The sequence below is a fragment of the Malaclemys terrapin genome, chromosome 23 (assembly GCF_027887155.1).
Source record: "Malaclemys terrapin pileata isolate rMalTer1 chromosome 23, rMalTer1.hap1, whole genome shotgun sequence".
NCBI classification, from domain to species: Eukaryota; Metazoa; Chordata; order Testudines; family Emydidae; genus Malaclemys; species Malaclemys terrapin.
In genome coordinates, this window is record NC_071527.1 from 1194187 (window position 1) to 1222178 (window position 27992).

The following is a 27992-nucleotide window of genomic DNA, read 5'->3' on the forward strand; positions in this document are numbered from 1 at the left end:
CCACCTGCTGGCAGTTTAGGGCCCTAAGGAGCTGGATTTCTCGGCTGCCCCCCAGCGAGGTGGCGAGAAGGGCTCTGAGCTCGGGGGGCTCTGAAAAGCCCTCGTGGCCCCAGGGCGGTGGAGGGGCCCGTGGCATCCCAGCGCAGCGGGGCCAAGAGCTGGCGGGATCCACCCGACACAGGCCGGGGGACGCTGGAGACATGCAGGAGGGAAGGATGGGAATCTGCCCCAGGACAGGCACCGGGTCAGGGGTAAAACAGGGAGAGAACCCAGGAGTCCGGGCTCCTAGCCCCCCCCCCCGCCCCGCTCTAACCACTAGCCCCCACTGCCCCCCCAGAGGCAGGGAGAGAACCCAGGAGTCCGGGCTCCTAGCCCCCCCCACCCCCGCCCTGCTCTAACCACTAGTCCCCACTGCCCCCGCAGAGCCAGGGAGAGAACCCAGGAGTCCGGGCTCCTAGCCCCCCCACCCGCCCCGCTCTAACCACTAGCCCCCACTGCCCCCGCAGAGCCAGGGAGAGAACCCAGGAGTCCGGGCTCCTAGCCCCCCCACCCGCCCCGCTCTAACCACTAGTCCCCACTGCCCCCCCGGGGAGAGAACCCCGGAGTCCGGGCGGGGGCGGGGCTCGCAGGCCCGGCCCGGCAGCGAAGGGGTGCCACCCTGGCCCCGCCCCCGCCCGGCCCGGCCCGCCAATGGCAGCGCCGCTTACTGCCGGGTGGGCGCGCGGGCCCAGCTGACAGCGGCTCCGGCATGGTAACGTCCCGCTTTGTGTCCCGCGCCGCGCGCGCTCAGCCCCCCCCGGCTCGGGCTCAGCCCCCCCCTCTGCCCCCCCCGGCACTGCCCCCCCCCGGCACGGGCTGAGCCCCCCCCCGGAGCCCCCCCGGCACAGCCCCCCCCGGCACTGCCCCCCCCGGCACGGGCTGAGCCCCCCCCCGGAGCCCCCCCGGCACAGCCCCCCCCCGGCACTGCCCCCCCCGGCGCGGACTCAGCCCCCCCCGGACCTCTCCCCGGCACTGCCCCCCCCGGACCCCCCCGGCGCGGGCACTGCCCCCCCCGGCACGGGCTGAGCCCCCCCCCGGAGCCCCCCCGGCACTGCCCCCCCGGCTCGGGCTGAGCCCCCCCGGCACAGCCCCCCCCCAGGCACAGCCCCCCCCTCGGCACCCCCCTGGCACTGCCCCCCCGGCACGGGCTGAGCCCCCCCCTAGCATCCCCCCGGCACAGCCCCTCCCCGGCACGGGCTGAGCCCCCCCTCGGTACCCCCCCAGCACTGCCACCCCCTGCATGGCCTGAGCTCCCCCGGAACTCCCCCGGCACTGCCCCCCCTGCATGGCCTGAGCCCCCCCGGAACTCCCCCGGCACTGCCCCCCCTGCATGGCCTGAGCCCCCCCGGAACTCCCCCGGCACTGCCCCCCCTGCATGGCCTGAGCCCCCCCGGAACTCCCCCGGCACTGCCCCCCCTGCATGGCCTGAGCCCCCCCGGAACTCCCCCGGCACTGCCCCCCCTGCATGGCCTGAGCCCCCCCGGAACTCCCCCGGCACTGCCCCCCCTGCATGGGCTGAGCTCCCCCTGGCACTGCCCCCCCGGGCACAGCCCCACCTAGCACAGCGCCACCCCCCCCAGGGCTGGCAGCTCGGGGCGGTGCCCCCGGACTGGGGCTTCTCCCTGCCCAGGAGCAGTGGGCACCGCACGCTGCCCCTGGGTCTGCGCCTGCCAGGCTTGGGGGGGGCCTCAGCCTGCCCTGGGGTCCCCCGCCGGGCCCTGCCCCACGGGCCTCAGCCTACCCTGGGGTCCCCTGCCGGGCCCTGCCCCACGGGCCTCAGCCTGCCCTGGGGTCCCCCACCCATGCCCAGAAGGAGCAGCCCACTCATCCCTGGGCCTCGCCAGTGAGGAGCCCACAGCAGCCGTTTGTGGCGAGGGGAGAGGGGTCACAATGTGACACCTGCCCCGTGAGAGCTGAGACACCCAACTCGGTACACACAGGAGCCGTCAGCAATTACGCGCCTGGATCATCCTCCGCCCAGGGAGCCGCGGACCAGGCTCTGCCGGGGAGCGCGGTGCTCTGAAAATAAAGATTGATCCGTCCCCATACGCACCCTCTATTCCTCCGTCCCCATACGCACCCTCTATCCCTCTGTCCCCATACGCACCCTCTATCCAACCATCCCTCCGTCCCCATACGCACCCTCTATCCAACCATCCCTCCGTCCCCATACGCACCCTCTATCCCTCCGTCCCCATACGCACCCTCTATCCAACCATCCCTCCGTCCCCATACACACCCTCTATCCCTCCGTCCCCATACACACCCTCTATCCCTCCGTCCCCGTACGCACCCTCTATCCATCCATCCGTCCATCCCCATACGCACCCTCTATCCCTCCGTCCCCGTACGCACCCTCTATCCATCCATCCGTCCATCCCCATACGCACCCTCTATCCCTCCGTCCCCGTACGCACCCTCTATCCATCCATCCGTCCATCCCCATACACACCCTCTATCCCTCCGTCCCCATACGCACCCTCTATCCATCCATCCGTCCATCCCCATACGCACCCTCTATCCCTCCGTCCCCGTACGCACCCTCTATCCATCCATCCGTCCATCCCCATACGCACCCTCTATCCAACCATCCATCTGTCCCCATACGCACCCTCTATCCATCCATTCGTTCATCTCCATATGCATCCTCTATCCCTCCATCCATCTATCCATCCATCCCCATACACACCCTCTATCCATCCATTCGTCCATCCCCATACGCACCCTCTATCCATCCATCCCCATACGCACCCTCTATCCAACCATCCATCTATCCCCATATGCACCCTCTATCCATCCATTCGTCCATCTCCATACGCACCCTCTATCCCTCCATCCATCTATCCATCCATCCCCATACACACCTTCTATCATCCATGTGACGGAGCAGGGAGCAGGGCAGATTTGACCTGGGAATGTTGCAGGGGGGTTGCAGTGGGGATGTGGGACTTCCCTTGAAGGAAGCTACCTGAGCTGTAACCTGAGCCAGGAACGGGGGTGGGGAGAATTAACACCTTCTGCCCGGGAGACTGGACAAAGGAGAGGAGCAGCGGGAGGGGCTTGGAGTTTAGTTTCAGTTTGGGCTGGGTGGTGCAACGCAGGGAACCCCAAGCTGGGGTCTAAGCTCCCTGAACCTCCCAGAGGGACCTAATTGAGGGGGTCTGGTCGTACCTACACGCTCTGCTTGAGACGGTGTTCCTGTCCTTAAATAAACCTTCTGCTTTACTGGCTGGCTGAGAGTCGCAGTGAATCTCAGGAAGAGGGGTGCAGGGCCCTAACTCCCCCACAATCCGCAACAATCCATCCATCCATCTCCATACGCACCCTCCATCCATCTATCCATCCATCCCCATACAGACCCTCTATCCATCCATCCATCCCCATACACACCCTCTATCCAACCATCCATCTATTCCCATACGCACCCTCTATCCATCCATTCGTTCATCTCCATACGCACCCTCTATCCCTCCATCCATCTATCCATCCATCCCCATATGCACCCTCTATCCCTCCATCCATCTATCCATCCATCCCCATACACACCCTCTATCCATCCATTCGTCCATCTCCATACGCACCCTCTATCCCTCCATCCCCATACACACCCTCTATCCATCCATCCCCATACGCACCCTCTATCCAACCATCCATCTATCCATCCATCCCCATACACACCCTCTACCCATCCGTTGTCCATCTCCATATGCACCCTCTATCCCTCCATCCCCATACGCACCCTCTATCCATCCATCCCCATACGCACCCTCTATCCAACCATCCATCTATCCATCCATCCCCATACACACCCTCTACCCATCCATTCGTCCATCTCCATATGCACCCTCTATCCCTCCATCCCCATACACACCCTCTATCCATCCATCCGTCCATCCCCATACACACCCTCTATCCCTCCGTCCCCGTACGCACCCTCTATCCATCCATCCGTCCATCTCCATACGCACCCTCTATCCCTCCATTCGTCCATCTCCATACGCACCCTCTATCCATCTGTCCCCATACGCACCCTCTATCCAACCATCCATTTATCCATCCATCCCCATACGCACCCTCTATCCATCCATTCGTCCATCTCCATACGCACCCTCTATCCATCCCATACACACCCTCTGTCCAACTATCTTTTCATTCCATATGCACCTTCTATCTATCCATCCGTCCCCATACTCCTCTTCTGTCTGTCTATCCATCCATCCCCATACACAGCCCCTGTCCATCCATCTCGGGGAAGATGCGGCTTCTCTTTAGTCTGTGCTTTGCTGTCCTTTGCTTCACTTGTTTTCCGGTGTCTATTTTAATTAAAATAAGATCCGATTTAGTGTCTGCACGAGGAGCCCCTATGTCAGATACTGCACAGCACTCCAGTCAGGGCTGGGCATGGAACCCAGGAGTCCTGACGCCCAGCCCCCTCTGCTCTCACCACAAGACCATCCTTTCTTACCAGCTGTTTCCTGCATTTCTTTTCTTGCTGTTGACAGTCGGCTCCGGACTCCAGCAGCGGCCCTGCAGGGCAGCCGGCCCCGTTTCCCACCGCCCCCCCGATGATGCCTCCACCCTTCGTAAGTTACTTGAACCCAGCACCGCTTATTAACCAAACCAGCATGACCCAGCCGTCCCAGAGCGCTGCACAAAGCGGGAGTTGCTGGCCTGGCCGTGTGGGATGACTGTGCAAAGTTCAGTACACTGGCTGTGTGTGTGTGCGCATGTGCACGTGTATGTGTATGCATGTGCGTACATGTGTGTGTGCGTGCATGTGTGCATGTGCATGCATGTGTGTATATGTGTGGGTGCGTGTGTATGTGTGTGCGTACGTGTGTGGGTGCGCATACATGTGTATGTGTATATGTGTGTGTGTATGTGTGCGTACATGTGAGTGTGCGCGCGTGTGCACGTGTATGCGTATGCATGTGCGTACATGTGTGTGTGCGTACATGTGTGCACGTGCATGTGTATGCTTGTGTGTATACGTGTGTGTGCGTACATGTGAGTGTGCGCACGTGTGCACGTGTATGCGTATGCATGTGTGTATACATGTCTGTGCTTGTGTGTGTGTGTGTGTGTGTATGTGTGTGTGCGCACCCTCATTGCTCCCCGTTAGCTCAGACGGGGCAGTTTGTGCCGCATTGGCAGGCGAGGGAGCTGCGGTGGTGCGAAGCCCCCGTGCGGACGTGCTGCGGTGGTGACAAGGAGACACCCTGAGCAAGCTGCGCCAGTGGCTGGCGCCAGGCGTCTGCCCGAGTAGCTGCAGTGGTGGGGGAGTCCCTGGCTGGCCAGGGCCAGTCCCTTCAGTAGGGGGCTGCCCTGGGGCCGGGCTGAGCCGCATCATGCAGCCTGTCTCTTCTTGCTCCTAGATGCCTCCTCCTGGAATCCCCCCTCCCTTCCCCCCCATGGGACTCCCTCCTATCGGGCAGAGACCGCCAGCGATGCCCCCCATGCCCCCTGGCATGATGCCGCCTCTGCTCCCACCCATGGCAGGGCCCCCACCCATAGGACAGGTAAAGCCACTCCCTTCGTCTCTCTCTGTCTGAGTCCGGGGCCCCCCTTGAGCCTCCACTTGGGGTGGAATGTCAGTGCAGGACCATGGATCGCACGCCTGGGACCCATCATCCGGGAAGCAGGGTCTGGTTGGTTGCGGGGCGGGGGGGATTGGGAGCCAGGACTCCTAGGTTCTATCCCACCTCTGGGAGGGGAGTGGGGTCTGGTGGGGTACAGCAGGGGGGCCGGGAGCCAGGACTCCTGGGTTCTATCCCAGCTCTGCAAGGGGAGTGGGGTCTGGTGGGGTACAGCAGGGGGCCGGGAGCCAGGACTCCTGGGTTCTATCCCAGCTCTGGTCTCATGACCCTGCGGCTGCAGGTCAGACCCTCTCCCAGGCTGAAAGAAGTGGGGGAAGTGGCTGAGTAGCGTAACTAAGGGGAGGGGGCTGGGCTCTGGCAAGGGCTGGCTGGGCCAGGGCTCTCTGCAGCCAAAAGTTTTCTGTTAAACCTCGACGACAAAGATGTTGGGAAAAGCCCCACGCAGATGTAGGTTCTGTGGCCTCATCCCCCGTGTCCCTCTGGCCCCGATCCTGTGATCGGAGCCACGCTGCCGGTGTTCCATGGACGCGGGCGGGGATCACAGGGCGGGGTTCTGAACCAGTTTCCCCAGCTCCATTGGCCCCGTGCCTGCCGGCTGCCGTGCCAGGCTGACGTGCCACCTTTCTGTCCCCTAGATGCCACCCATGGTGCCTCCCATGATGCCGGGGATGCTGATGCCAGGGGTGCCAGCTGGTCCTGTTCCTGGTGTGGTGAGCAGCCCTGTAACCTCCCCGTTGTCCAGCCAGCCATGCCCAGGCCCGGCGGCAGGGGCTGCCTGGGCTGACTTGGGGGTGGAACGTAGAGGGGTCTCCATGCCCTTGTCCTGCCCCTCTCCGCGGGGGCCCCACTACCCAATCCCTGTTTCCAGAGCAGAGCTCAGCATTAAAATGAGGTGCCACCCTGGGGTGAGGGCGGGGTGCCAGGACTCCTGGGTTCTTTTTCCAGTTCTGCTCCTGACTTGCTCGCTGCAGCATTGGAACAGTCAGTGGCTGGCCTCGTGCCTCAGTTTCCCCCTTGCAGATGGGGCTGGCTCTGAGCTTCCATGGGGGTTTGTAGAGGGATTCAGGGGGCCCTGGGTGGGGGAGTCTGGTGACGGGTCGGGTCCGAGCCGCAGCCCCCGCGGCTCATGGCCCCGTTTCTCTTTTGGCAGGCGGCTCCTGGGACAGACCCAATTGGCGGTGAGTCCCAGGGTCCATCGCAGGAGGGTGGTCCATAGGGGAGCTGACGAGAGGGGGGCCGGTCCATCCTAGCAGGGGAGGGGGGAGCTGTCTGGAGTTTCTGCCGCCCCCAACGGCTCAGGGAGGAGGGTGAAACATTGTTGCATCCCAGGGGAGCACCTGGGAGTCACGCCCAATCCTGAGGGAGCCCGATCCTGTGCATGATGCTGGGTGCCCAGCCCTGCCGGTCTCTCTTGGGGATCTGTAACCCCCACGCTGAGTGCAGGACCTGACAGCCCCCGACCATCCCAGTAACATCTGGCTCTTGTTTTCCAGCTGCTCCGGCCCAGCCAGCACCCACGGTGAGAAGCCACCCCCCCCCCCAGCAATACTGCTGCACAGGCTCCCCCCATCCCTAAGGAGCGTTCATCCCAGCCTCTTAACCCCCGTGAATAGCAGGGGGCTGCGGGTCGGGATTGAGGGGCACCAGCAGAGCTGCGGGGGCAGGGCTGGAGTAGTAGGGGGCTGTGGGTGGGGATTGAGGGGCACCAGCAGAGCTGCGGGGGCAGGACTGGGGTAGCAGGGGGCTGTGGGTCGGGATTGAGGGGCACCAGCAGAACTCAGAAGAGGAGTTGATTCTTGTCACTCTTATGCCCACCAGCTCCCGAATCCCATGGTGGCCCCCGTCCAGCAGAGCCTGATGGGCAGCGGCTCCCCCATGCAGGACGCCCCCCGCAAGGTAGCGTGTCCCGTCCCTTCTCCGTGGCTCTGGGGGGGTGGCTGGCCAGTGACGCAGCCCTCAGCGGTCGGATGTGTGTCAGGAGTGGCAGAAGCACCCTAAAAGTGGGGGGGCTCTGGCCCCCTGCCCCCCCGCCCCATTCCGGTGCCCCAGTATGTGTGCTCCCAGTAGGGTGACCAGATGTCCCAGTTTTATCGGGACAGTCCCGATATTTGGGGCTTTTTTTTTATATGGGCTCCTATTACCCCCACCCCCGTCCCGATTTTTCACACTTGCTGTCTGGTCACCCCAGCTCCCAGCCAGATCCCGGTTTAACCCCTGGGGAGGAGCCGGGGACAAGGGCCAGGAAAAGCCAAACAAGCCCCAAGGGCCTGATCCTGCCACCAGGGGGCGCCGCTCCCCACTGAGCACCATGGGGAGGTCATGGCACGTTGCCACCTGCCCCTTACTCCAGTGGGGTGAGTTATACCAGCATTTCCACCACCCCAGAGAGTGGCTCGGCGGGCCCAATCCTGACCCAACTGGCGTCATCTGGAGTTTTGCTGCTGGTTGCGGTGGGAGCAGGAGCCGGCCCATTGCTGTACAGGGAGGAGGCTGGGGCAGGGGCCCTGGTGGGCTGCATGGCCCTGGGGCTGTGTGGCCTGGGGAGGGCAGCTGGGGGTAGGACTGGGGGGGGGCTGGTTGGACCTTCCTGACCCTGCTCTTACTTGTGGTGGCCAGAAGCCCCCGTGGAGTGAGCACAGGGCCCCGGACGGGCGCATTTACTACTACAACTGCAACTCCAAGCAGTCCACCTGGGAGAAGCCGGATGAGCTGAAATCCAAAGCAGAGGTGAGTTCCTTCAGAGCCCTTCACCCAGCACTGAGATGCAGCCACCTCTGGGGTGGGGCGCAGCAGCTGAGTGACAGCTGCACAGCAGTGCTAGAGGGCCGCTGGAAATGTGCGTGTGCATCCAGGAGGAGATTAGGGAGGCAGAATATAACATGAGGATTTAGACCTCAGCTCTTGTGACCCACTGGCCCGCTCCCCACAAGTCCTGCCTCCATTCTAAGCCCCGGTATTGTCAGTGCCCTCCATTGGCATGGGCTGGTGGCTCATGGTGCCCTGCTCTCCCTCCGCAGCTGCTGCTCTCCCAGTGTCCCTGGAGGGAGTACAAGTCGGACACGGGCAAGTCCTACTACTACAACTCCCAGAGCAAGGAGTCACGCTGGACCAAGCCCCGGGACCTCGACGAGCTGGAGGGTAAAGGGGGCAGCAGCCCAGGGAGCTGGGGACCAGGGCAACACACCCTCGGGAGCATGGGCAGACGCCCCCATGCCCCAGGCTGATGCTTCTGTCTGGGCTGCAGGGTAACCCCCCCGTGGGCCGGGCTGGGAGTGCAGCCAGTGCCCCCTGGGTCTCTGTGCCCCAGCCTGTGAGCGGTCCCAGACCCCCCAGTGATCACCCCTGCCATGAGGGCAGGCCTCCGAGCCTGGGCTTCCGGGCTCCAGCCCTCCTGCGTCTCCCCTGAGCTCTGCCCAGGAGTCCCACTGCACTAGACTCCTGCTCCGAGATCTCAGGGACCCGCTGCACCCCCAGCAGCCTGTTCAGAACAGGGGGCTGTTAGCCAGCAGGGCCCAGCCCCCCCTGTCCTGGGCGCGGCCCGGGAGGCAGAGGAGAAGCCGGAGTTGAGGCTGGGCAGTGCCGGGCTCCACCAACCGTCTGCTGTGGATCTGCCATTCTCAGTCTGCTCCTGTCTCCTGGTCCCGGGGAGCCTGTGTGTCAGAGCCCAGCCCTTAGCCCAGCCTCCGGCACCTCTCCGGCCCTCGCCCTGCTGAGCCCGCGCGGCCCTGCCCCACTCCTGGCATTAGGCTCAGCCCCTGGGGCTCCCAGTGCCCGGCAGATCCTGTGTCGAAGCGGGTTGGTTGCAGCCAGTCCTTAGCTGGCCGATCGCACCAGCCACGTGCCCCAGGCCCCCTGCTTTGCCCCGGGAGCAGCTTCAACCCTTTGCACCCGCCGGGCACAGAGGCAGAGCTCCTCGCAGTGACACGTCCCCACGTTGGCCACCGGGCGCCGCCCCCCCGGGCACCGAGTAATGGCCGGGCTCTTTGTTTCCCTCCTTGCAGCACTCATCGAGGAGGAGGAGGCTGGGTGAGTGGCTGGCGTCTGCCCCCGGGGCTTGGACCCATTAGCTCTGACCCAGGGCGGTAAGAGCAGGGCGCCGGCGCCCTCAGGAACACCCCCCCCCGGGGGACACAGGAGCAGGGCCCTCAGGAACGGGGGCCCCGGGGGTGGGGGTGCGCTCAGGAACAGGGCCCCCTGGGGGTCAGAGAGGGGGGTGCCCTCCGGAAGGCCATGGGTTTCGAGGGCAGGTACCTCCCTCGCTGGGGTGACGTGGGGAGGGCAGAGCAGAGACCACCCCCCCGCATGGGGCCTACTGGGGCCACCCTGCCCCTCATGGGTGGTGGGCCCCACTGAGCCGTGAGCCCAGGGACTGGCCCTCAGGGCTCTGCGTGGGCCCCTCTGTCCCCCTCCCCTCTGTGTCTCACTAGACCCAGGCTCCGGCCTTCTCTGCTCTTCCAGGAAGCAGCAGGAGACGCCGTCAGCTGCCTCTAGCCCCAGCCTGTCCTCGGCCGCCACCACGGACACGGAGGCTGCGGGTGGGGAGGAGCAGGAGACGCCTGCGCTGGGAAGCTTGGCCGAAGGCCCGGAGGAGGCAGCCCTGCAGCAGGAGGAAGTGACCAGCAGGTGACGGCGACCTGGGCTGGGGAGCTGCGAGCAGGGACCCCCCCACACGTATCAGGGGCGTTTGGTCTCCTCGGACACTACGCCCGGGGGCCAGTTAGCACCAGAATCCGTGGCCAGGCCCGTCTGGACGCCGGGCACACCCAGCTCCACCGGATACCCCGGGCAAGAGCTGGGCCCCGTGGTGTCAAGCCCTGCTCCAGAGAGTGGAACAGAGACAACAGTGACTGGCCAGGAGATGTGATTCCAGCCGAATGCACCCCCTGCCGGGGAGCGACGGGCCCCCCGGCCCTTCCCCCGGGATTCCCCCTGCCAGGGAGCGACGCAGCCCCCGGCCCTTCCCCTGGGATCTCCCCTGCCGGGGAGCGACGCACCCCCAGCCCTTCCCCCGGGATCCCCCCTGCTGGGGAGCGACGGGGCCCCCAGCCCTTGCCCTGGGATCCCCCTGCTGGGGAGCGACGGGGCCCCTGGCCCTTCCCCCGGGATCCCCCCTTCCGGGGAGTGACGCACCCCCGGCCCTTCCCCCGGGATCCCCCCTGCTGGGGAGCGACGGGCCCCCCGGCCCTTGCCCCGGGATCCCCCTGCTGGGGAGCGACGGGGCCCCTGGCCCTTCCCCCGGGATCCCCCCTGCTGGGGAGCAATGGGGCCCCCGGCCCTTGCCCCGGGATCCCCCTGCCGGGGAGCGACAGGACCCCCGGCCCTTCCCCCAGGATCCCCCCTGCCGGGGAGCGATGGGGTCCCTGGCTCTTCCCCTGGGATCCCTGTCAGGGAGCAACGAGGCCCCCGGCCCTTCCCCCGGGATCCCCCCTGCCGGGGAGTGACGGGGCCCCCGGCTCTTCCCCCGGGATCCCCCCTGCCGGGGAGTGACGAGGCCCCCGGCCCTTCCCCCGGGATCCCCCCTGCTGGGGAGCGACGGGCCCCCCGGCCCTTCCCCTGGGATCCCCCCTGCCGGGGAGCAACGAGGCCCCCAGTCCTTCCCCTAAGATCCCCCCTGCCGGGGAGCGACAGGCCCCCCAGCCCTTCCCCCGGGATCCCCCCTGCCGGGGAGCGACGCAGCCCTCAGCCCTTCCCCCGGGATCCCCATCGGGGAGTGAGTGTTGCTGAGCCAAGCGGGACGCCCCCCTCCAGCCCAGCCTGTGCCCCTCCCCCGCTCCTCCTGCAGCTCCCTGGGGCGCAGCCTCCAGCGTTTCATGCCGTGACCCCGGTGTGTTTGTGTTCCCGGCGCAGTGGTGACCCCGGCCGGCGGGAGGAGGAGGAGGAGGGGGGGGCCGGGGAGAGGTGCACCTGCAGCTGGAGCACCAAGGATGAGGCCAAGCTGGCCTTTAAGGAGCTGCTGAAGGACAAGGTACGGAGGAGGGAGCCAGGGCGGGGGGCTGCCCAGAGCGGGGGGCCTGTTTGTGGGGGGCTGGGGCTGGCCGGGGCAGGGGGCCTGTTTGCGGGGGGCTGGGGCTGGCCGGGGCGGGGGGCCTGTTTGCGGGGGGCTGGGGCTGGCCGGGGCGGGGGGCCTGTTTGTGGGGGTCTGGGGCTGGCCGGGGAGGCTGGGGCTGGCCGGGGGCCCGGGGCTGGCACGGTCCCAGCTGAGTCCCAGCGTTTGGTGTCAGGGTGTTCCCTCCAACACCTCGTGGGAGCTGGCCATGAAGATGATCGTGGACGATCCGCGGTACAGGTAGGGACCAGCCCCACCGCCGGCATCGCCCCCCTTCCACACTGGCTGCGTGCAGGAGTGCAGACCCCTGCAGGGAGTACCTGGGAGTAACCCCCCCCCCAGCCAGCACTCCTGCCCCGCTCCCCACAGCGCCCCCTGGCAGAGGCTGGGAATGGAGTACCCGGGAGCCCCGCTCCAGCCAGCGCCCACTCCCCACACGCCCACTGCTGAGAGAGGCCGGTGCTGAAGTACTCGGGAGCCCCTCCAGCCAGTGCCCCCATTTCTGCCCTCGATGCTGGCCCCTCAGCAGCCGCCAGTGAGGGCCTCTAACCCAGCCCAGCCCGTCCGGTCTGTGCCCAGTGCCCTGCCCAAGCTGAGCGAGAAGAAGCAGGCCTTCAATGCCTACAAGGCCCAGCGGGAGAAGGAGGAGAAGGAGGAGGCTCGGCTGAGGGCCAAGGAGGCCAAGGAGGAGCTGCAGCGGTTCCTGGAGCAGCACGAGCGAATGAGCTCCATCACCCGCTACAGGTGTGGGCGGGCGCCGGGGGGAGAGGGGCCAGGCAGGGGCTGGGAGGCCGTGTGGGGAGAGCAGCCAGGCAGGGGTGTCGCCTCCTTCCTGTTGAGGGGATGTTGCGGATTGTGGGGGAGTTAGGGCCCTGCACCCCTCTTCCCGAGATTCACTGCGACTCTCAACCAGCCAGTAAAGCAGAAGGTTTATTTAAGGACAGGAACACAGTCTCAAGCAGAGCGTGTAGGTACGACCAGACCCCCTCAATTAGGTCCCTCTGGGAGGTTCAGGGAGCTTAGACCCCAGCTTGGGGTTCCCTGCGTTGCACCACCCAGCCCCAACTGAAACTAAACTCCAAGCCCCTCCCGCTGCTCCTCTCCTTTGTTCAGTCTCCCGGGCAGAAGGTGTTAATTCTCCCCACCCCCGTTCCTGGCTCAGGTTACAGCTCAGGTAGCTTCCTTCAAGGGAAGTCCCACATCCCCACTGCAACCCCCCTGCAACATTCCCAGGTCAAATCTGCCCTGCTCCCTGCTCCGTCACAGGGGGACTCCTTTGTTTATGGGACCTGGCCTTGGGGTGCTGGATAGAGGGTCCCAGAGCAGGTGGAAGGTTAGGAGAGCACACACACAGACAGCTAACAACATTCAGGATCCAACCAACCCCTGTGCGCCTCCCCTCCCCAAGCCAGAGAAAGAACCCAGGAGTCCTGGCTCCCAGCCCCCCCCCAACCCACCAGCCCCCACTCCCCTCTCAGAACCAGGAGAGAACCCAGGAGTCCTGGTGCCACTTGCTTTAGCCACAGATCACCCTTCCCTGGCAGTAGAGAGGTACGAGTCCGTTGTGGGCTGTTCTGCTGGGTCTGTGGTCGGTCTGTAGCCAGCCTGCGGGTGGGGAGGGAGGGAGTGGGGCTGAGAGCAGGTTCCGGGGTCCCCAGTTAGACGGCATCGGGGAGGTGAGTGTCACTGGCCAGGCGGGGCCCAGGGAGGCTGTTCTGGAAATGACTGAGGGAAGCAATCTCTGGGGAGGTGGGGGAGCCCTCCCTGGGGCATCTCCCCGGCCCAGAGGGGCCGTTTCACAAGCAGCTGGAGGAGCCCCTGCTAATGTCAGAAATCACCGACTGCGTCAGTCCCTCCAGGCATCTCCATCGCCTCTGCCCCTGAGCCCGCAGGAGCCGGGCCGTCCCCTGCCCTGTCAGTATGCCCACCTGCTGGCCGCGCTCTGGCTCCGTCCCCGTGGGGAGAAGTGTCTCGCTGCGTGGCCTCGCTGGGCCCGGGTGCGCAGTGAGGAGCCGGCCCAGTAACTTCCTGCCCCGGCCGTTCCCTTCCCAGGAAAGCTGAGCAGATGTTCGGGGAGCAGGAGGTTTGGGCTGTGGTCCCCGAGCGCGACCGCAAGGAGATCTACGACGACGTGCTGTTCTTCCTGGCCAAGAAGGAGAAGGTAACGGCGGGTCCCAGCTGTGGCACAGGGCAGTGACGGGCCAGTGTGAACCCGCCCGGTGTCAGTGCAGAGTACTTGACTGTCACAATCCAGAATGGTGTGACCCCACCCGGTGTCAGTGCAGAGCGCTCGGCTGTCACAATCCAGAACGGTGTCAGGGCCCGTGTGACCCCGCCTGGCGTCGGCACGGAGCCCAGGCTGTCCCATAACGGTGTCAGGGCCTGTGTGACCCCGTCTGGCATCGGCACGGAGCCCAGGCCGTCCCATAATGGTGTCAGGGCCCGTGTGACCCCGTCTGGCATCGTCACGGAGCCCAGGCCGTCCCATAACGGTGTCAGGGCCCGTGTGACCCCGTCTGGCGTTGGCACGGAGCCCAGGCAGTCCCATAACGGTGTAGGGCCCGTGTGACCCCGCCTGGCGTTGGCACGGAGCCCAGGCCGTCCCATAACGGTGTAGGGCCCGTGTGACCCTGTCTGGCATCGGCACGGAGCCCAGGCCGTCCCATAACGGTGTCAGGGCCCGTGTGACCCCGTCTGGCGTCGGCACGGAGCCCAGGCAGTCCCATAACGGTGTAGGGCCCGTGTGACCCCGCCTGGCGTCGGCACGGAGCCCAGGCCGTCCCATAACGGTGTAGGGCCCGTGTGACCCCGCCAGGCATTGGTGCGGTGCACCCTGCCATCACACTCCATCCTGATTAAAAACGAATGCTGCACAAAACCCATGTGGCACATACTGATTGGCGTCTAAACTGGCTTGCGGCTCGATCCCAGGGCACCAGTGTAAATGGAATTCTCGTCATGCCCCCACGGGGCCCAGGGCTTTGCAGTGGCTTTGTCGGGGATCTGGGAGAGGGTATAAAATCTGTACAGGAAACGTTCACAGCTGACAGCTGAGTGTGCGGAGCAGGACACAGTGATTCAACTGAGGAATCGGCTGCGTTGTAAACTGGGCACGGCCAGTGGTTTAATGCAGCCGCAGGTCACGTCTCTAGGAGCCGGGAGGGTAGGTCAGCTGGCAGGACGGGGCACTGTCTCCTGGCAAAGGCACTGGGTCCATGTGGGCAGCAGCTGGGCAGGCGTGTGCGGTGCTGTGGCTCAGAGGGCGAAGTGATGGGTGGACGCCTGAGCAAGAAGACGAAGGGAGATGGTGTCACCTCTGGGTGCAGCACTGGTGAGACTGGATACTGTGTCCGCACTTCCCAACGGGAGCGACAAATGGGGACGGGTTCAGAGACGAGTCACAAGAAGAGACGTGGAAAACCCGCCTGACAGTGAGAGAGCAAAGACCCTCAGTCAACTTAGTGGATCCCAGAGAAGGCTAAGCAGTGACTTGGTCTGTGACGGTGCTGCCCGTGGGAGCCGGCTGAGGTCACTCAATCCGGGTGAACTGCAAACAGACCGGGGCAGACAAAGCCCCAACGCTGGTGGTTATTCCAATACTTAGATTTACCAAGCCAGCCCAAAACAGCTTCTATAGGACCTCCCTGGTTACTCAGACGTCCAAACAACGCAGTTCCCTTAAAGTGCCCAGCCTCAGGCCTCCGTCCAGACACACACGTCAGACATATGATGATGATTACTGAAAATCTGATCTCATCGTATAAAAGAAAATGTTCTTCCAATCCCAAAGGATCAGCCCCAGACCCAGGTTCAATTATAACTTAGATCTTACCCAAAACACACGCTTATAGCCAATTCTTATTAACTGAGCTAAAATTGATTAAAAAAGAAAAGCGAGAGAGTGTTGGTTCAAAGATCAATATACAGACAGACTTGAGTTCAATTCTTGAGGTTCAGACACAGCAGAGATGAGTTTGTAGTTGCCAAAAGTCCTTTTAGAAATAGTCCATAGGTTATAGTCCAATGTCCATATTCAGGGTGGCTCCAGTCAGTGACTGGGGATCTCAATCCTTGTGGCTTAAGGTTTCCCCTTCTTGAAACCCAAAGCAGATCTGAGATGAAGCAGGATCCTGTCCCAGGGTTTTTATACATTTCCAGCAGCCTCTTGGCTTGAGAAAACAATAGGCTTAATTCTCCTTCTCCCAAACATCCTGCAATTAGCACAGGGTCATTTATCCATTACACAGTTCAGATCCAGGTTACCACAACCTTCAGAGAGACAATAATACCATTTCCCTCAAGTGTCTTCCTAAATGTTAATACTCCTTTTTCGATCTTTGAATCAAAGCTGTAGCAATAGACAAGACTTGTTTGCTTCCATCACAAGCCCTGAGCAAACATCTCCCCTTCTACCTCTAACAATGCCGACTGCATTTCAAAGCTCTGTTCATTTACAGATCTTCCTAACCAGTCTCTAAAGTTCGGCCATGGGTCAGGTCAGTCTGTGAGTTAATTAACTCTTTCTGTCCCTGTCATCTTCCAATGAGATATTATATTACACTCAGAACGTCACATGGTCACAGTAGGAACGTACGTGGGGAGCTGTCTGAGAGCTCCGGGCTCCTACGAAGGCAGAACAAGACCCAGGGGCTGGGGCAGACTGGAAAATATGGCACAATTTTGTGGGGAATTAACCATCGAACGGCTCACCCAGGCGTGAGGGGGTCAATCGGGAGTCTGTAAATGGGATGTTGTGGCTCCACCCCGGCTCTGGGCTGGATGAGGGGTCCTGGGGCGTGATTCTCCGGCCTGGCTTACGCAGCTCGCCAGCATTTCTCAGTCTTTTCAGGTCGGGAACCCCTTATTCAAAGTCAAAATGTTCCCCACCCCCTTATGTTTCCTATGGAGTCAGAGTAACCAGTGTGTGTGTGCTGCTGGCACTCAGCCTGTGCGATGGACGGGTGGGGGGGGATCTGCTTCGAAGGGGACAGAGCCCTGGAGGGGGAGCAAGATTTCCTTTGCTTTAGGCTGTACAGGTCTGTCGCATCTTACGCACATTTAACATGCACGATTTCAGCTTTACCTGGTCTGCAAAAACAAAAAGAAAACATTAACAATTTTAATACTGTACCTGTAGTGTGGGCGATTCAACCCGCCATTGAACTCAAGGTAAGTTTGACTGTTTTCACTTTACGTGCTGACCGCGGAACATACCCCAGCGTAAGATGAGACAGACCTGTAATCACATTTTCAGCGCCTCGTGGCCCCCCAGGGCCCGGCGTGCCTCTGGCCCGGATGGTGAGAGCAGTGCTGCTGCCCAGCCCAGCTCAGGGGGAGCATCACTTGCTGGGGGAGGGGGCCGTGGCCACTGGCGCTATCGGCTTGCACCACAGTAGCGGCTGCTCCGGGGGAGGCCGTGTGGGGCCATGGCAGCGGGCGGGAGGTGTGTGGGGCCGTGGCAGAGAGCGGGGGGCCGGGGGGACTGTGGCAGCGGGTGGGCGGCCGTGGCAGCGGGCAGGGGGCTGGGGTGGCCGTGGCAGCAGGAAGGGGGCTGTGTGGGTCCGTGGCAGCGTGTGGGACGGTGGCAGCGGGCAGGGGACCGAGGGGGCCGTGGCAGCAGGCGGGGAGGTGGGGGGGCCGTGGTAGCGGGCGGGGAGTCAGGGGGGCCGTGGCAGCGGGTGGGGGGCATGTGGGACCGTGGCAGCGGGGGGGAGGCCGTGGCAGCGGGCGGGAGGCGGTGGGAACGTGGCAGCGGGTGGGAGGCCGTGGCAGCGGGCGGGAGGCGGTGGGAACGTGGCAGCGGGTGGGAGGCCGTGGCAGCGGGCGGGAGGCGTGTGGGAACTTGGCAGCGGGTGGGAGGCCGTGGCAGCGGGCGGGAGGTGGTAGGGCCGTGGCAGCGGGCGGGAGGTGGTGGGGCCGTGGCAGCGGGTGGGAGGCATGTGGGACCGTGGCAGCAGGCTGGGGGCCGTGGCAGCGGGTGGGAGGCGGTGGGAACGTGGCAGCGGGCGGGGGCCGTGGCAGCGGGTGGGAGGCGGTGGGAACGTGGCAGCGGGCCGGGGGCCGTGGCAGCGGGTGGGAGGCGGTGGGAACGTGGCAGCGGGTGGGAGGCCGTGGCAGCGGGCGGGAGGCGCGTGGGAACTTGGCAGCGGGTGGGAGGCCGTGGCAGCGGGCGGGAGGTGGTGGGGCCGTGGCAGCGGGCGGGAGGTGGTGGGGCCGTGGCAGCGGTTGGGAGGCATGTGGGACCGTGGCAGCGGGTGGGAGGCGGTGGGAACGTGGCAGCGGGCCGGGGGCCGTGGCAGCGGGTGGGAGGCGGTGGGAACGTGGCAGCGGGCGGGGGCCGTGGCAGCGGGCGGGAGGCGGTGGGAACGTGGCAGCGGGTGGGAGGTGGTGGGGCTGTGGCAGCAGGTGGGAGGCGTGTGGGAACTTGGCAGCGGGTGGGAGGCCGTGGCAGCGGGCGGGAGGTGGTAGGGCCGTGGCAGCGGGCGGGAGGTGGTGGGGCCGTGGCAGCGGGTGGGAGGCATGTGGGACCGTGGCAGCAGGCTGGGGGCCGTGGCAGCGGGTGGGAGGCGGTGGGAACGTGGCAGCGGGCGGGGGCCGTGGCAGCGGGTGGGAGGCGGTGGGAACGTGGCAGCGGGCCGGGGGCCGTGGCAGCGGGTGGGAGGCGGTGGGAACGTGGCAGCGGGTGGGAGGCCGTGGCAGCGGGCGGGAGGCGCGTGGGAACTTGGCAGCGGGTGGGAGGCCGTGGCAGCGGGCGGGAGGTGGTGGGGCCGTGGCAGCGGGCGGGAGGTGGTGGGGCCGTGGCAGCGGTTGGGAGGCATGTGGGACCGTGGCAGCGGGTGGGAGGCGGTGGGAACGTGGCAGCGGGCCGGGGGCCGTGGCAGCGGGTGGGAGGCGGTGGGAACGTGGCAGCGGGCGGGGGCCGTGGCAGCGGGCGGGAGGCGGTGGGAACGTGGCAGCGGGTGGGAGGTGGTGGGGCTGTGGCAGCAGGTGGGAGGCGTGTGGGAACTTGGCAGCGGGTGGGAGGCCGTGGCTGCGGGCGGGAGGTGGTGGGGCCGTGGCTGTGGGTGGGAGGCATGTGGGACCATGGCAGCAGGCTGGGGGCCGTGGCAGTGGGTGGGAGGCGGGGGGGACGTGGCAGCGGTTGGGAGGCGGTGGGAACGTGGCAGCGGGCGGGGGCCGTGGCAGCGGGCGGGAGGCGGTGGGAACGTGGCAGCGGGTGGGAGGTGGTGGGGCTGTGGCAGCGGGTGGGAGGCGTGTGGGAACTTGGCAGCGGGTGGGAGGCCGTGGCTGCGGGCGGGAGGTGGTGGGGCCGTGGCTGTGGGTGGGAGGCATGTGGGACCATGGCAGCAGGCTGGGGGCCGTGGCAGTGGGTGGGAGGCGGGGGGGACGTGGCAGCGGTTGGGAGGCGGTGGGAACGTGGCAGCGGGTGGGAGGCTGTGGGAACGTGGCAGCGGGCCGGGGGCCGTGGCAGCGGGTGGGAGGCCGTGGCAGCGGGCGGGAGGCGGTGGGAACGTGGCAGCGGGGGGGCCGTGGCAGCGGGTGGGAGGCGGGGGGGGGCGCCGTGGCTGCGGGCGGGAGGCAGGGGGGGGCGCTGTGTGTCCCGGGCTGGGTCCCTGCGGCGGGGGCGTCTGACGCGGCCCGTCTCCTCCACGCAGGAACACGCCAAGCAGCTGCGCAAGCGGAACATCCAGGCCCTGAAGAACATCCTGGACAGCATGAGCAACGTCAGCTTCCAGACCACCTGGTCCGAGGCCCAGCAGTACCTGATGGACAACCCCACCTTCGCCGAGGACCAGGACCTGCAGAGTGAGGGCAGCCCCCCGCCCCCCCCCGCCCCAAGATCAATGGTACAGGCCAGCCACACCCTTTCTCCCAGAAAGGTGCTATCTGGTTGCACCCATCTCCCTAGTCTCAGGGGCCCCTTCCAACAGATGTGCTCCAAGGACCCCACCTGTCTCCCCAAGATGGTACATTCCAAGGGGATTGAGAGTCAGGATTTCTGCACCCCATTGTCTAACCATTATACCGTCTGCCCCTCTCCCAGCAACCCTGGTGCCCAGCCTCCCCCACCCCTTGCTCTAGCCCACCAGACCTCACTGCCCACCTGGATCTCTCCTGCTCTACCTCACTGGACCCCCACCCCTTCTAGGGGCAGGGGAAGAACCCAGGAGTCTTGGGTCCCAGCCCCCCTGCTCTAACCCACCAGACTTCACTGCCCACCCAGAGCTGGGGTAGAACCCAGGAGTCTTGGCCACCAGACCTGCCTGTTGTAACACACTGAGCCCCTCCCCTTCCAGGGGCAGGGGTAGAACCCAGGAGTCCTGGTGCCTAGCTCCACTGCTCTAACCCACTGAACCTCCCTCCCCTCCCCTCCCCTCCCCTCCCCTCTCAGAGCCAGGGCTAGAACCAGAGGCCTTGCTCTAGCCCCTGCTCTGTAGCCATGGGACATCTCTCTAGAGGAGGGGCAAAGGGTTGTTATTGTATCCCACCAGCTCCCCTCCATGGTCCCCTGCTCCCCCAGCTCCTCCCTGCCCTACCCCGCCCGGTGCCAGCTCTCCCCGCTCACCCCCCCTCCCCGCGCCTCTTGCAGACATGGACAAGGAGGATGCACTGATCTGCTTCGAGGAGCACATCCGCACGCTGGAGAAGGAGGAGGAGGAGGAGAAGGAGAAGACGAGGCTGCGTGAGAGGCGCCAGCAGCGGAAGAACAGAGAGGCTTTCCAGGTATCCGTGCCCTGGGGTCTGGAAGAGGTGGTGACGCCCTAGCGGGGGGTGACGGCTCTGGTCTGGGCTTGGCAGAGCAGGGCGGCCTGTAGGTCTAGCTGGAGGCTGCCTGCCCCTTTGGGGGGCATCAAGGACTTGGCCGGGAGGGAGTCAGGGTGCTGGGCTGCGGGGAGGGTGCATCTGGAGGGAGCTCAGTGTCTGGTCACTATAAGCTGTAACCCTTCCATGCCCAGGGCAGGACTGGTCATTGCACATCCACAGGGTTTAAAGAGCTCAGTGGTTGGCCCCTGGTCACTGGAATGCCTCCTCCTGTAGTTGTTCCAGCAGTTCTGGTTTGGGCAGCTTCTCCCCTTCCTGTCCTTCTTCCCCCGGCTCTGGCCGCGATGGCCACGGGGTCAGGTGCCTGGGCAGGACGGCAGGACGTGACTGTTCTGTGTCACAGGACGGCAGGGCTGGGAGTCAGGACACCTGGGTTCTGTTCCCGACTCCATGCCAGGCTGGATGGGTCACTCAGGGCTCGGTTCTGCAGCTTGGAAGTCAGAGGGAGTTTGGGATTGAGACTACAGCCGGAGGCGGATCAGTCCCCTCCCCTCCCTGTGCCCAAGTGAACACCAGCTCGGGGCACTAAGGGAAGGTGACGTGAACATCCCCACATAGGTCTAAGGGGCCCATAGATCTCATTCCCCAGGCGGCCGCCAGGGGGTGCCCTGCAGCACGCAGAGCACCTGGCCACCTGCATGCTGGCAGCAGGGTCCGAGCAGAGGGCCGTTGCCTCTGCTCCTAGGGAGGGGCTCCGGGAGCTTTGTAGCCCAGATCCTTCTACCCTTCAGGTCTGTACATACAGCGTAGGCCGACCTAGCTGCATGGCTCAGGGCGGTGGAAAATGCCCAGCCCGAGAGCCGTAGTTAGTCCGACAGACCCCCCCCCGGGGCAGGCAGCGCTAGGCCAGCTGGAGAACTCGTCCCTCGTCCTAGTTACCGCCTCTCGAGGGGGCAGATTTACTGTGGCGCCAGCCCCCTCCGCAGCGAGCGTCTGCATGACAGGGGCCTGGCTGCAGCACTTGGAGCCCACCCGGCACCTCGCCCAAGGTTCCCGAGGCAGCCAGAGGCAGAGCAGGACTAGAACCTAGGTCTAGAACCCAGTAAACCAGAGACCAGTCCCAGCCTCCCTCTCGACTCCTGTCCTGTCCTCATTCGCCACATCCCTGCAGTGACCCAGCCCTGCTGCCCGCAGATAACCGCCCGCCAGCGAGCCCCTGCCAGGGGCAGCTGAACCCCCTTCGGGCAGAGCGACCTTCTCTGGGGGGGATCCAGCTGTTACCCCAGCCTGGGTGCCCTGGACCCGCTATGCAGGGAGTGGCCAGCAGGGGGCAGCAGCTACTGAAGACCTTGTCCTAAGGCCAAGCCACCCGGCATGTCCCCAGCTGATGCCGCAGCTGGCTCTGTGTTTGGGGCAGGATCACAGGTGGTGGCGAGTCCGGGCCGTGGCAGACGGCCCATAGCCCAGGGCTCGCTCTCTCCGTGGCCCGGCTCTCTCTCCACAGAGAGAATTGGAATTGGAAAAGGTTCAGAAAATGCCAACAAAAATGATGAGGGGGATGGAAAGGTTTCCGTATGAGGCGAGATTAATAAGACTGGGACTTTTCAGCTTGGAAATGAGACGACTCAGGGGGGATATGAGAGAGGTCTATACAATCATGACTGGTGTGGAGAAAGTGAATAAAGAAGTGTTATTTACTGCTTCTCCTAACACATGAGCTAGGGGTCACCAAATGAAATTAATAGGCAGCAGGTTTAAAACAAACAAAAGGAAGTATTTCTTCACACAACACACAGTCAACCTGTGGAACTCCTTGCCAGAGGATGTTGTGAAGGCCAAGACTATAACAGGGTTCATAAAAGAACTAGAGAAGTTCCTGGAGGATAGGTCCGTCAATGGCTATTAGCCAGGCTGGGCAGGGATGGTGTCCCCGGCCTGTTTGCCAGAGCTGGGAATGGGCGACAGGGGATGGATCACTTGATGATTCCCTGCTCTGTTCATTCCCTCTGGGGCCCCGGCATTGGCCACTGTTGGCAGACAGGATACTGGGCTAGATGGACCCAATATGGCCATTCTGATGACCTGTTTCACAGCAGAGGGGTCGTGTGAGCCGTGCCGTTCCCCCTGTTGTTTGGAGGGGCCGTGGGGGGTGGGGCTCTGCTGTGCCCCGGGCGCAGGTGTGTTTGGGGGAGGGGCTGATCTCCAAGTTCTCTCTCGCTCTATCGTAGAATAACAGGCTGCTTCTTGCCCAGGCCTTTCTGGATGAGCTGCACGACAGGGGGCAGCTGCACTCCATGTCCACCTGGATGGAGCTGTACCCCTCGCTGAGCGCCGACGCCCGCTTTGCCAACATGCTGGGCCAGCCCGGTAAGGAGCGGCGTAGCCGCGGGACCATGGGGGAGAGCCGACGCCTGGCATGGAGCCCCTGGGGGAGGCGTGTTAAAGGGCCAGCCGTGACTGCAGCAGGAGCCCGAAAGAGGGGAACTCCTGCTCCCGGGTAGAGCCGGGGGGGCCCAGTGGGGTGGGTAGCGTCGCCCCGCCCCCCTCCCCCCCAACTACAGCCGGGAAAGCGCAGAGAGGAGAAGGGACTCGCCCGACGGGGCAGAGGCTGTGATGCTGAAGCAGAGATGAGGGGTCTGAGCACTGGGCATCCCTGGGTTCCAATCCCCGCCCTGGCCGGGTCCCCTTCCTGCACCTCCCCGTTGGGGCCTAGTGAGCTGCCGCTCACCTCCTGGGCCTCGTCTGACAGTGTCCAGCGAGGCTGCATCAAGTGCTTAGCGAGGGGACTGGAGAATAGACTACGGGTAAGAGCAGGGGGCTGGGACCAGGACTCCTGGGTTCTCTCCCCGGCTCTGGGAGGGGAGTCGTGTCTAGTGGTTAGAGCAGGGGCTGGGAGCCAGGACTCCTGGGTTCTCTCCCCGGCTCTGGGAGGGGACTCGTGTCTAGTGGTAAGAGCAGGGGCTGGGAGCCAGGACTCCTGGGTTCTGTTGCTCACTCGTGATGTGACTGGCCTGTGCAATGACCTGCCTGCCTGAGGCGGGGTATTAATTAGTGCGCTGGGGGCTTCTCTGGAGCCCGGCGGCCCCCCCTCCTGGTGCCACGCTGGGTGTCCTGGCAGGGCCTGTAACGCCGCCCCCTCTGCTCAGGCTCCACCCCCCTGGACTTGTTTAAATTCTACGTGGAGGATCTCAAGGCTCGTTTCCATGACGAGAAGAAGATCATCAAGGACATCTTAAAGGTGAGGGCATGCAGCTGCCTCTGCCCGTGGGGTTTGGGGTCCTGTCTGACCAGCTTCCCCAGCCCCCGATTGTCCTGCTGTGTGGAGAGGGCCTTGGAATGGCCCAGCCCCTCGGCCCGGCCCTGCGTGCCACCTGCCAGGCTCCTGTTCTCTCTGCAGGTGCGCTTCACCTTGAGGACAAAGTGTGAAGCCATCGCCCCAAGCCATAGGCTAATCCGGGCCGCAGTCCAGCTCCGCTCATTTCATTCTGCCTCTCTAAAACTCCCATGCTTTGCGCTGGATGTGGGCCTGTTCTTTGCATCCTGTCCTAAACAGCTGCCATGCCCCACCCCAGAGATGGCTGCATTTCAGGGCTAGGGCGAAGTGAATCCTCTTTATGTACCACACTGTATGTGCAGGGGGATGGGGACTCCCCCATGACCTCCTGCCCTCGCCCTGTTCTGGGCACAGCCGCGGCTGGCCCTGGGGGACGGGATGGGATGTGGGTGACCCTGCCTCTGTCCTGGCAGGATCGTGGCTTCGGCGTGGAGGTGAACACGACCTTCGAGGACTTCGCCCACGTGATCAGCTTTGACAAGAGGGCAGCCACGCTGGACGCAGGCAACATCAAGCTCACCTTTAACAGCGTAGGTGGGGTGGGGTGAGGCGGGGCCGGGCCTGGCCCCCACCCCGAGGCGTTAACCCCGCCGTGTCTGCCCCACAGCTGCTGGAGAAGGCTGAGGCGCGGGAGCGGGAGAGGGAGAAGGAGGAAGTGCGCAAGCTGCGCCGCCGGGAAGCAGCCTTCAAGAGCATGCTGAAGCAGGCGGCCCCGCCCCTGGAGCCCGGCGTCTCCTGGGACGAGGTATTGGGGGGACCCGCTCCCCTGCAGCACCCGGCCCCCGGGCAACATCACCCGCCAGGCCGAGCCCCTCACCCGGGTGTCACTCGCGGGGCCCGGCCCCTCCCCACCCTCAGGGCCCCTCACCCCAGCGTCACTTCCTGGCCCCAGCCCCTCACCCGGGTATCACTCGCGGGGCCCGGCCCCTCCCCACCCCCAGGGCCCCTCACCTCAGCGTCACTTCCTGGCCCCAGCCCCTCACCTGGGTGTCACCCGCCAGGCCGAGCCCCTCACCCCGGCGTCACTCCCTGGCCCCACCCCTCACCCGGGTGTCACTCCGTGGCCCCAGCCCCTCACCCCAGCGTCACCCGCCAGGCCGGGCCCCTTCCCCCAGCATCGCTCCCCTGGCCCCAGCCCCTCCCCACCCCCAGGGCCCCTCACCCCAGCGTCACTTCCTGGCCCCAGCCCCTCACCCGGGTGTCACTCCGTGGCCCCAGCCCCTCACCCCGGCATCACCCGCCAGGCCGAGCCCCTCACCCCGGCGTCACTTCCTGGCCCTAGCCCCTCACCCGGGTGTCACTCTGTGGCCCCAGCCCCTCACCCCGGCGTCACCCGCCGGGCCGGGCCTCTCCCCCCAGCATCGCTCCCCTGGCCCCAGCCCCTCCCCACCTCTAGGGCCCCCTTACCCCGGTGTCACTCACCAGGCCGAACCCCTCCCCACCCCCCAGGCTGTCCTGCAGGGCAGTGCTGGTGTGAGCTGTCCCCATCTACTGTGCATGGGTCCTCCCCGCTCCCCCCCAAACTCAGGGAGCTTCCTGCCAATCTTTGGCTCGATGGCTGAGGTTCGAGATTGAAGGAGTCACCCAAGGCCCCCGAGAGAGCGCAGTGACAGCCTGGAGCCCCCGCCCCCCCGCGCTGTGTGCTCTGGCCCCCAGGGCAGGGGCCGTGCCGTGCCGTGGGTTTTGCCGGCCCCAGCTCCCTGTCTCTACAGGTGCGGGAACGCTTCGTCAGTGACCTGGCCTTCGAGCAGATCACGCTGGAGTCAGAGCGGATCCGGCTCTTCAGGGAGTTCCTCCAGGTGGTGGAGGTGAGGAGGGGGCAGGGCCTGGCCCCAGCCAGGCAGGGGATGACAGGGCCGTGCTCTGGGTGGCAAGAGGGTCCGGGACCCTGTGTGGAGGGGACGGGGATGGGCCCGGAGGGGGGTGGGTGCTCTGGGGCCCTGTGTGGAGGGGGCGGGGCTGTGCCCAGGGGGGTGGGGGTGGGGCTTGGGGCCCTGTGTGGAGGGGGCGGGGCTGTGCCCGTGGGGGTGGGGCTTGGGGCCCTATGTGGAGGGGGTGGGACTGAGCCCGGGGGGGGGGGGGGACCTCTGGGGCCCTGTGTGGAGGGGGCGGGGCTGTGCCCGGGGAGCTGGTGGGGGGCTCTGGGGCTCTGTGTCCCGGGAGGCTGTGGGTCCCATGTGGAGGGGATGGCAGCTCTTGGGCTACCCGCTGTCTCCTTCCCACCTCGCTGTGCCCTGAGTGGGGCCTGCAGGGCTGGGGCCTGACGGGCTGTGGCTCTGTGCCCCGCAGAACGAGTGCCAGCACTACCACGCCAAGGCCAAGAAACACGCCAAAAGAGGCAGAAAGCACCATCGGAAGCGCTCGCAGTCGGTGAGACCCGGGGCCAGGGCCGGGCAGCTGGAAACAGGGCGAGGCCCTGGGCCTGTGTGTGCTGGGGCCACCCAGAGCCAGCCCTGAGGGAGGGGGCCGGAGCTGGGCCTGGAGCCCTGAGCAGCGCGGATGCCCAGTGGTGCTGGTGGACGGGCGGGGGAGAGCAGGGGATTTAGGGCCTGGGGGGCTCCGGGTCCATCAGGTCCTGCTCAGAGGGGTTTGCTGGGGTGAGGGGGGCCAGCCTGGGCGGTGTTAACCCCCTCCCCTCCCTGCCCCTCCAGGGCTCAGAGTCGGAGCTGGAGTCCCATCACCAACGGGCCCAGAAGAGGAAGAAGCGGAATCACTCGGAGTCCGGCTCGGAGCTCTCCTCCTCGCCTGACTCAGGTGGGCACTGGGGCAACCCTGGGCAGGTGGGCAGGGGGAGGGACTGGGCCTGTGGCACCCGGGCGCAGCTGGGTCCCTTGGCGGCGGCCGCATGACACTCCCTCTCCCCGCAGATCTCAGCTCCCGCAAGTCCAGGAAGCAGAAGAAGAAAAGCAAGAAGAAGAGGCACAAATCGGTGAGTGCAGCTGGGGAGGGGATGGTGCCAAGCCCGGGGCGGGGAGGGTGCTGGTGGAATCTCCCCCCCCAACCCCCGTCTCAGCTTTGCCCCCCTGAGCCCCAGCCGTTGTGTTACAGAACAGCCCCCAGAGCGAGGGCGAGCGAGGGAAAGAGAAAGGCAGGAAGGGGAAGGAGAAGGAGCCGGAGCGGGCGGAGGGGCGACGGCGCTCCCCCCAGCGCAGCCTCAAGAGGGAGAAGGTAAGTGGGGGGTAGGGGAGGTGGAAGTGCTGGCTTTGGGGGGCAAGAGGGGGGCAGGATAAGGGTGGGGTTAGGAGGGACTAGAGGCAGATGCAGGCCAGGATGGCGACTGCGGGGCAGGCAAGGGGGTCGGATGCTGGCTGTGGGGCAGGATGCAGGGCAGGCAAGGGGGCGGGCCACCAGCTGGGGGGCAGGCAGGCTGCTCCCCTGATCTCTCTCCCCGCCCCCCCGCAGAGCGTCTGGGACACGTCGGACAGTGAGCCGAGCGAGGGCGAGCTGGAGAAGCGGCGTCGGACGCTGCTGCAGCAACTGGATGACGATCAGTAGCCAGGGCTGCGGGACTGTCGCTGAGCTGGGGCCCCCTCAGCTCCCCACCCCCTGCCCAGCCTGGGAGAGGCTCCGGACAGCTCGGTGCGGGCGAGGGGCTGCTGCTCTGCCCCAGGACTGGAGGCTCCCGAGAGAGCAGAGAGGGGGTGTCCCGCTCCGCCCAGGACTCCGTCCCCTGTCCCTGTGGATCCCCCCTGCACCCGAGGACCCGTCGCCCCCGGGGCTGCTGTGACCACCTCCGCTGGGCCGGCCCCAAGACGGCAGCGCTTTGGATGGTGGGGCCCTGGGGCGAATGCGGCTCGGAGCTGGCTCTCACACGTGGTTCCGTGGATGCCCCCGGGCCCTGGTGCCGAGGATCGTGGGCGCCTGGGGCTCCCCGCGGGGGCGTGTGCTGCTGAGTAGCTGGGACCCTCGGGCCTCTCGTACTCTGGGAATTAAAGGGGTTTTTTAAATAATAATATTTATAAATGTGGCCTGGCGGCTGCCGTCTCATACTGCATTGCACGTGGCCAGCCTGGCGTGGCCCAGCCCCCAAGGAGCTGACGGGGGGGGGGGGGGGGGCTCTGTCATGTGACAGGGAATGGGCTGCACCCCCCCATCACCCTTGGCCCAGTGTGAGGTGCTGAGCTCCCCCCCCCCCCCCAAACTCCGTCAGCCCCTGGCAGAGAGCAGCTGGCAGGCTCGGCCTGTTGGTGCTGGGGTGGGAGCTCCAAGGAGC

The 27992-nt window shown here is 65.3% G+C and overlaps 1 protein-coding gene across 3 annotated transcripts; it reads left to right on the forward strand.

Moving 5' to 3' along the window:
* Positions 1 to 692: 692 nt before the first annotated feature.
* PRPF40B (pre-mRNA processing factor 40 homolog B) lies at positions 693 to 27746 on the forward strand. 3 transcript variants are annotated; one of them, XM_054013248.1, is made up of 27 exons: positions 693 to 751; positions 4542 to 4622; positions 5415 to 5558; positions 6272 to 6346; positions 6787 to 6814; positions 7130 to 7155; positions 7455 to 7532; positions 8253 to 8363; positions 8654 to 8774; positions 9638 to 9662; positions 10095 to 10259; positions 11484 to 11601; positions 11858 to 11922; positions 12262 to 12426; positions 13735 to 13843; positions 19338 to 19488; positions 20273 to 20406; positions 22698 to 22812; positions 23592 to 23683; positions 24193 to 24309; positions 24387 to 24524; positions 25492 to 25587; positions 26069 to 26149; positions 26431 to 26533; positions 26647 to 26708; positions 26828 to 26947; positions 27182 to 27746. In XM_054013248.1, the coding sequence occupies exons 1-27, from the start codon at positions 749 to 751 to the stop codon at positions 27272 to 27274; spliced, it is 2616 nt and encodes an 871-aa protein (XP_053869223.1). In that variant the 5' UTR covers positions 693 to 748; the 3' UTR covers positions 27275 to 27746. The 3 variants fall into 3 exon arrangements, with proteins under 3 accessions (XP_053869223.1, XP_053869222.1, XP_053869221.1); XM_054013247.1 differs by lacking the exon at positions 9638 to 9662 and having other exon boundaries at positions 10064 to 10259; positions 22674 to 22812; XM_054013246.1 differs by lacking the exons at positions 693 to 751; positions 6787 to 6814 and having other exon boundaries at positions 4295 to 4622; positions 22674 to 22812.
* The last annotated feature ends 246 nt before the right edge of the window (positions 27747 to 27992 follow it).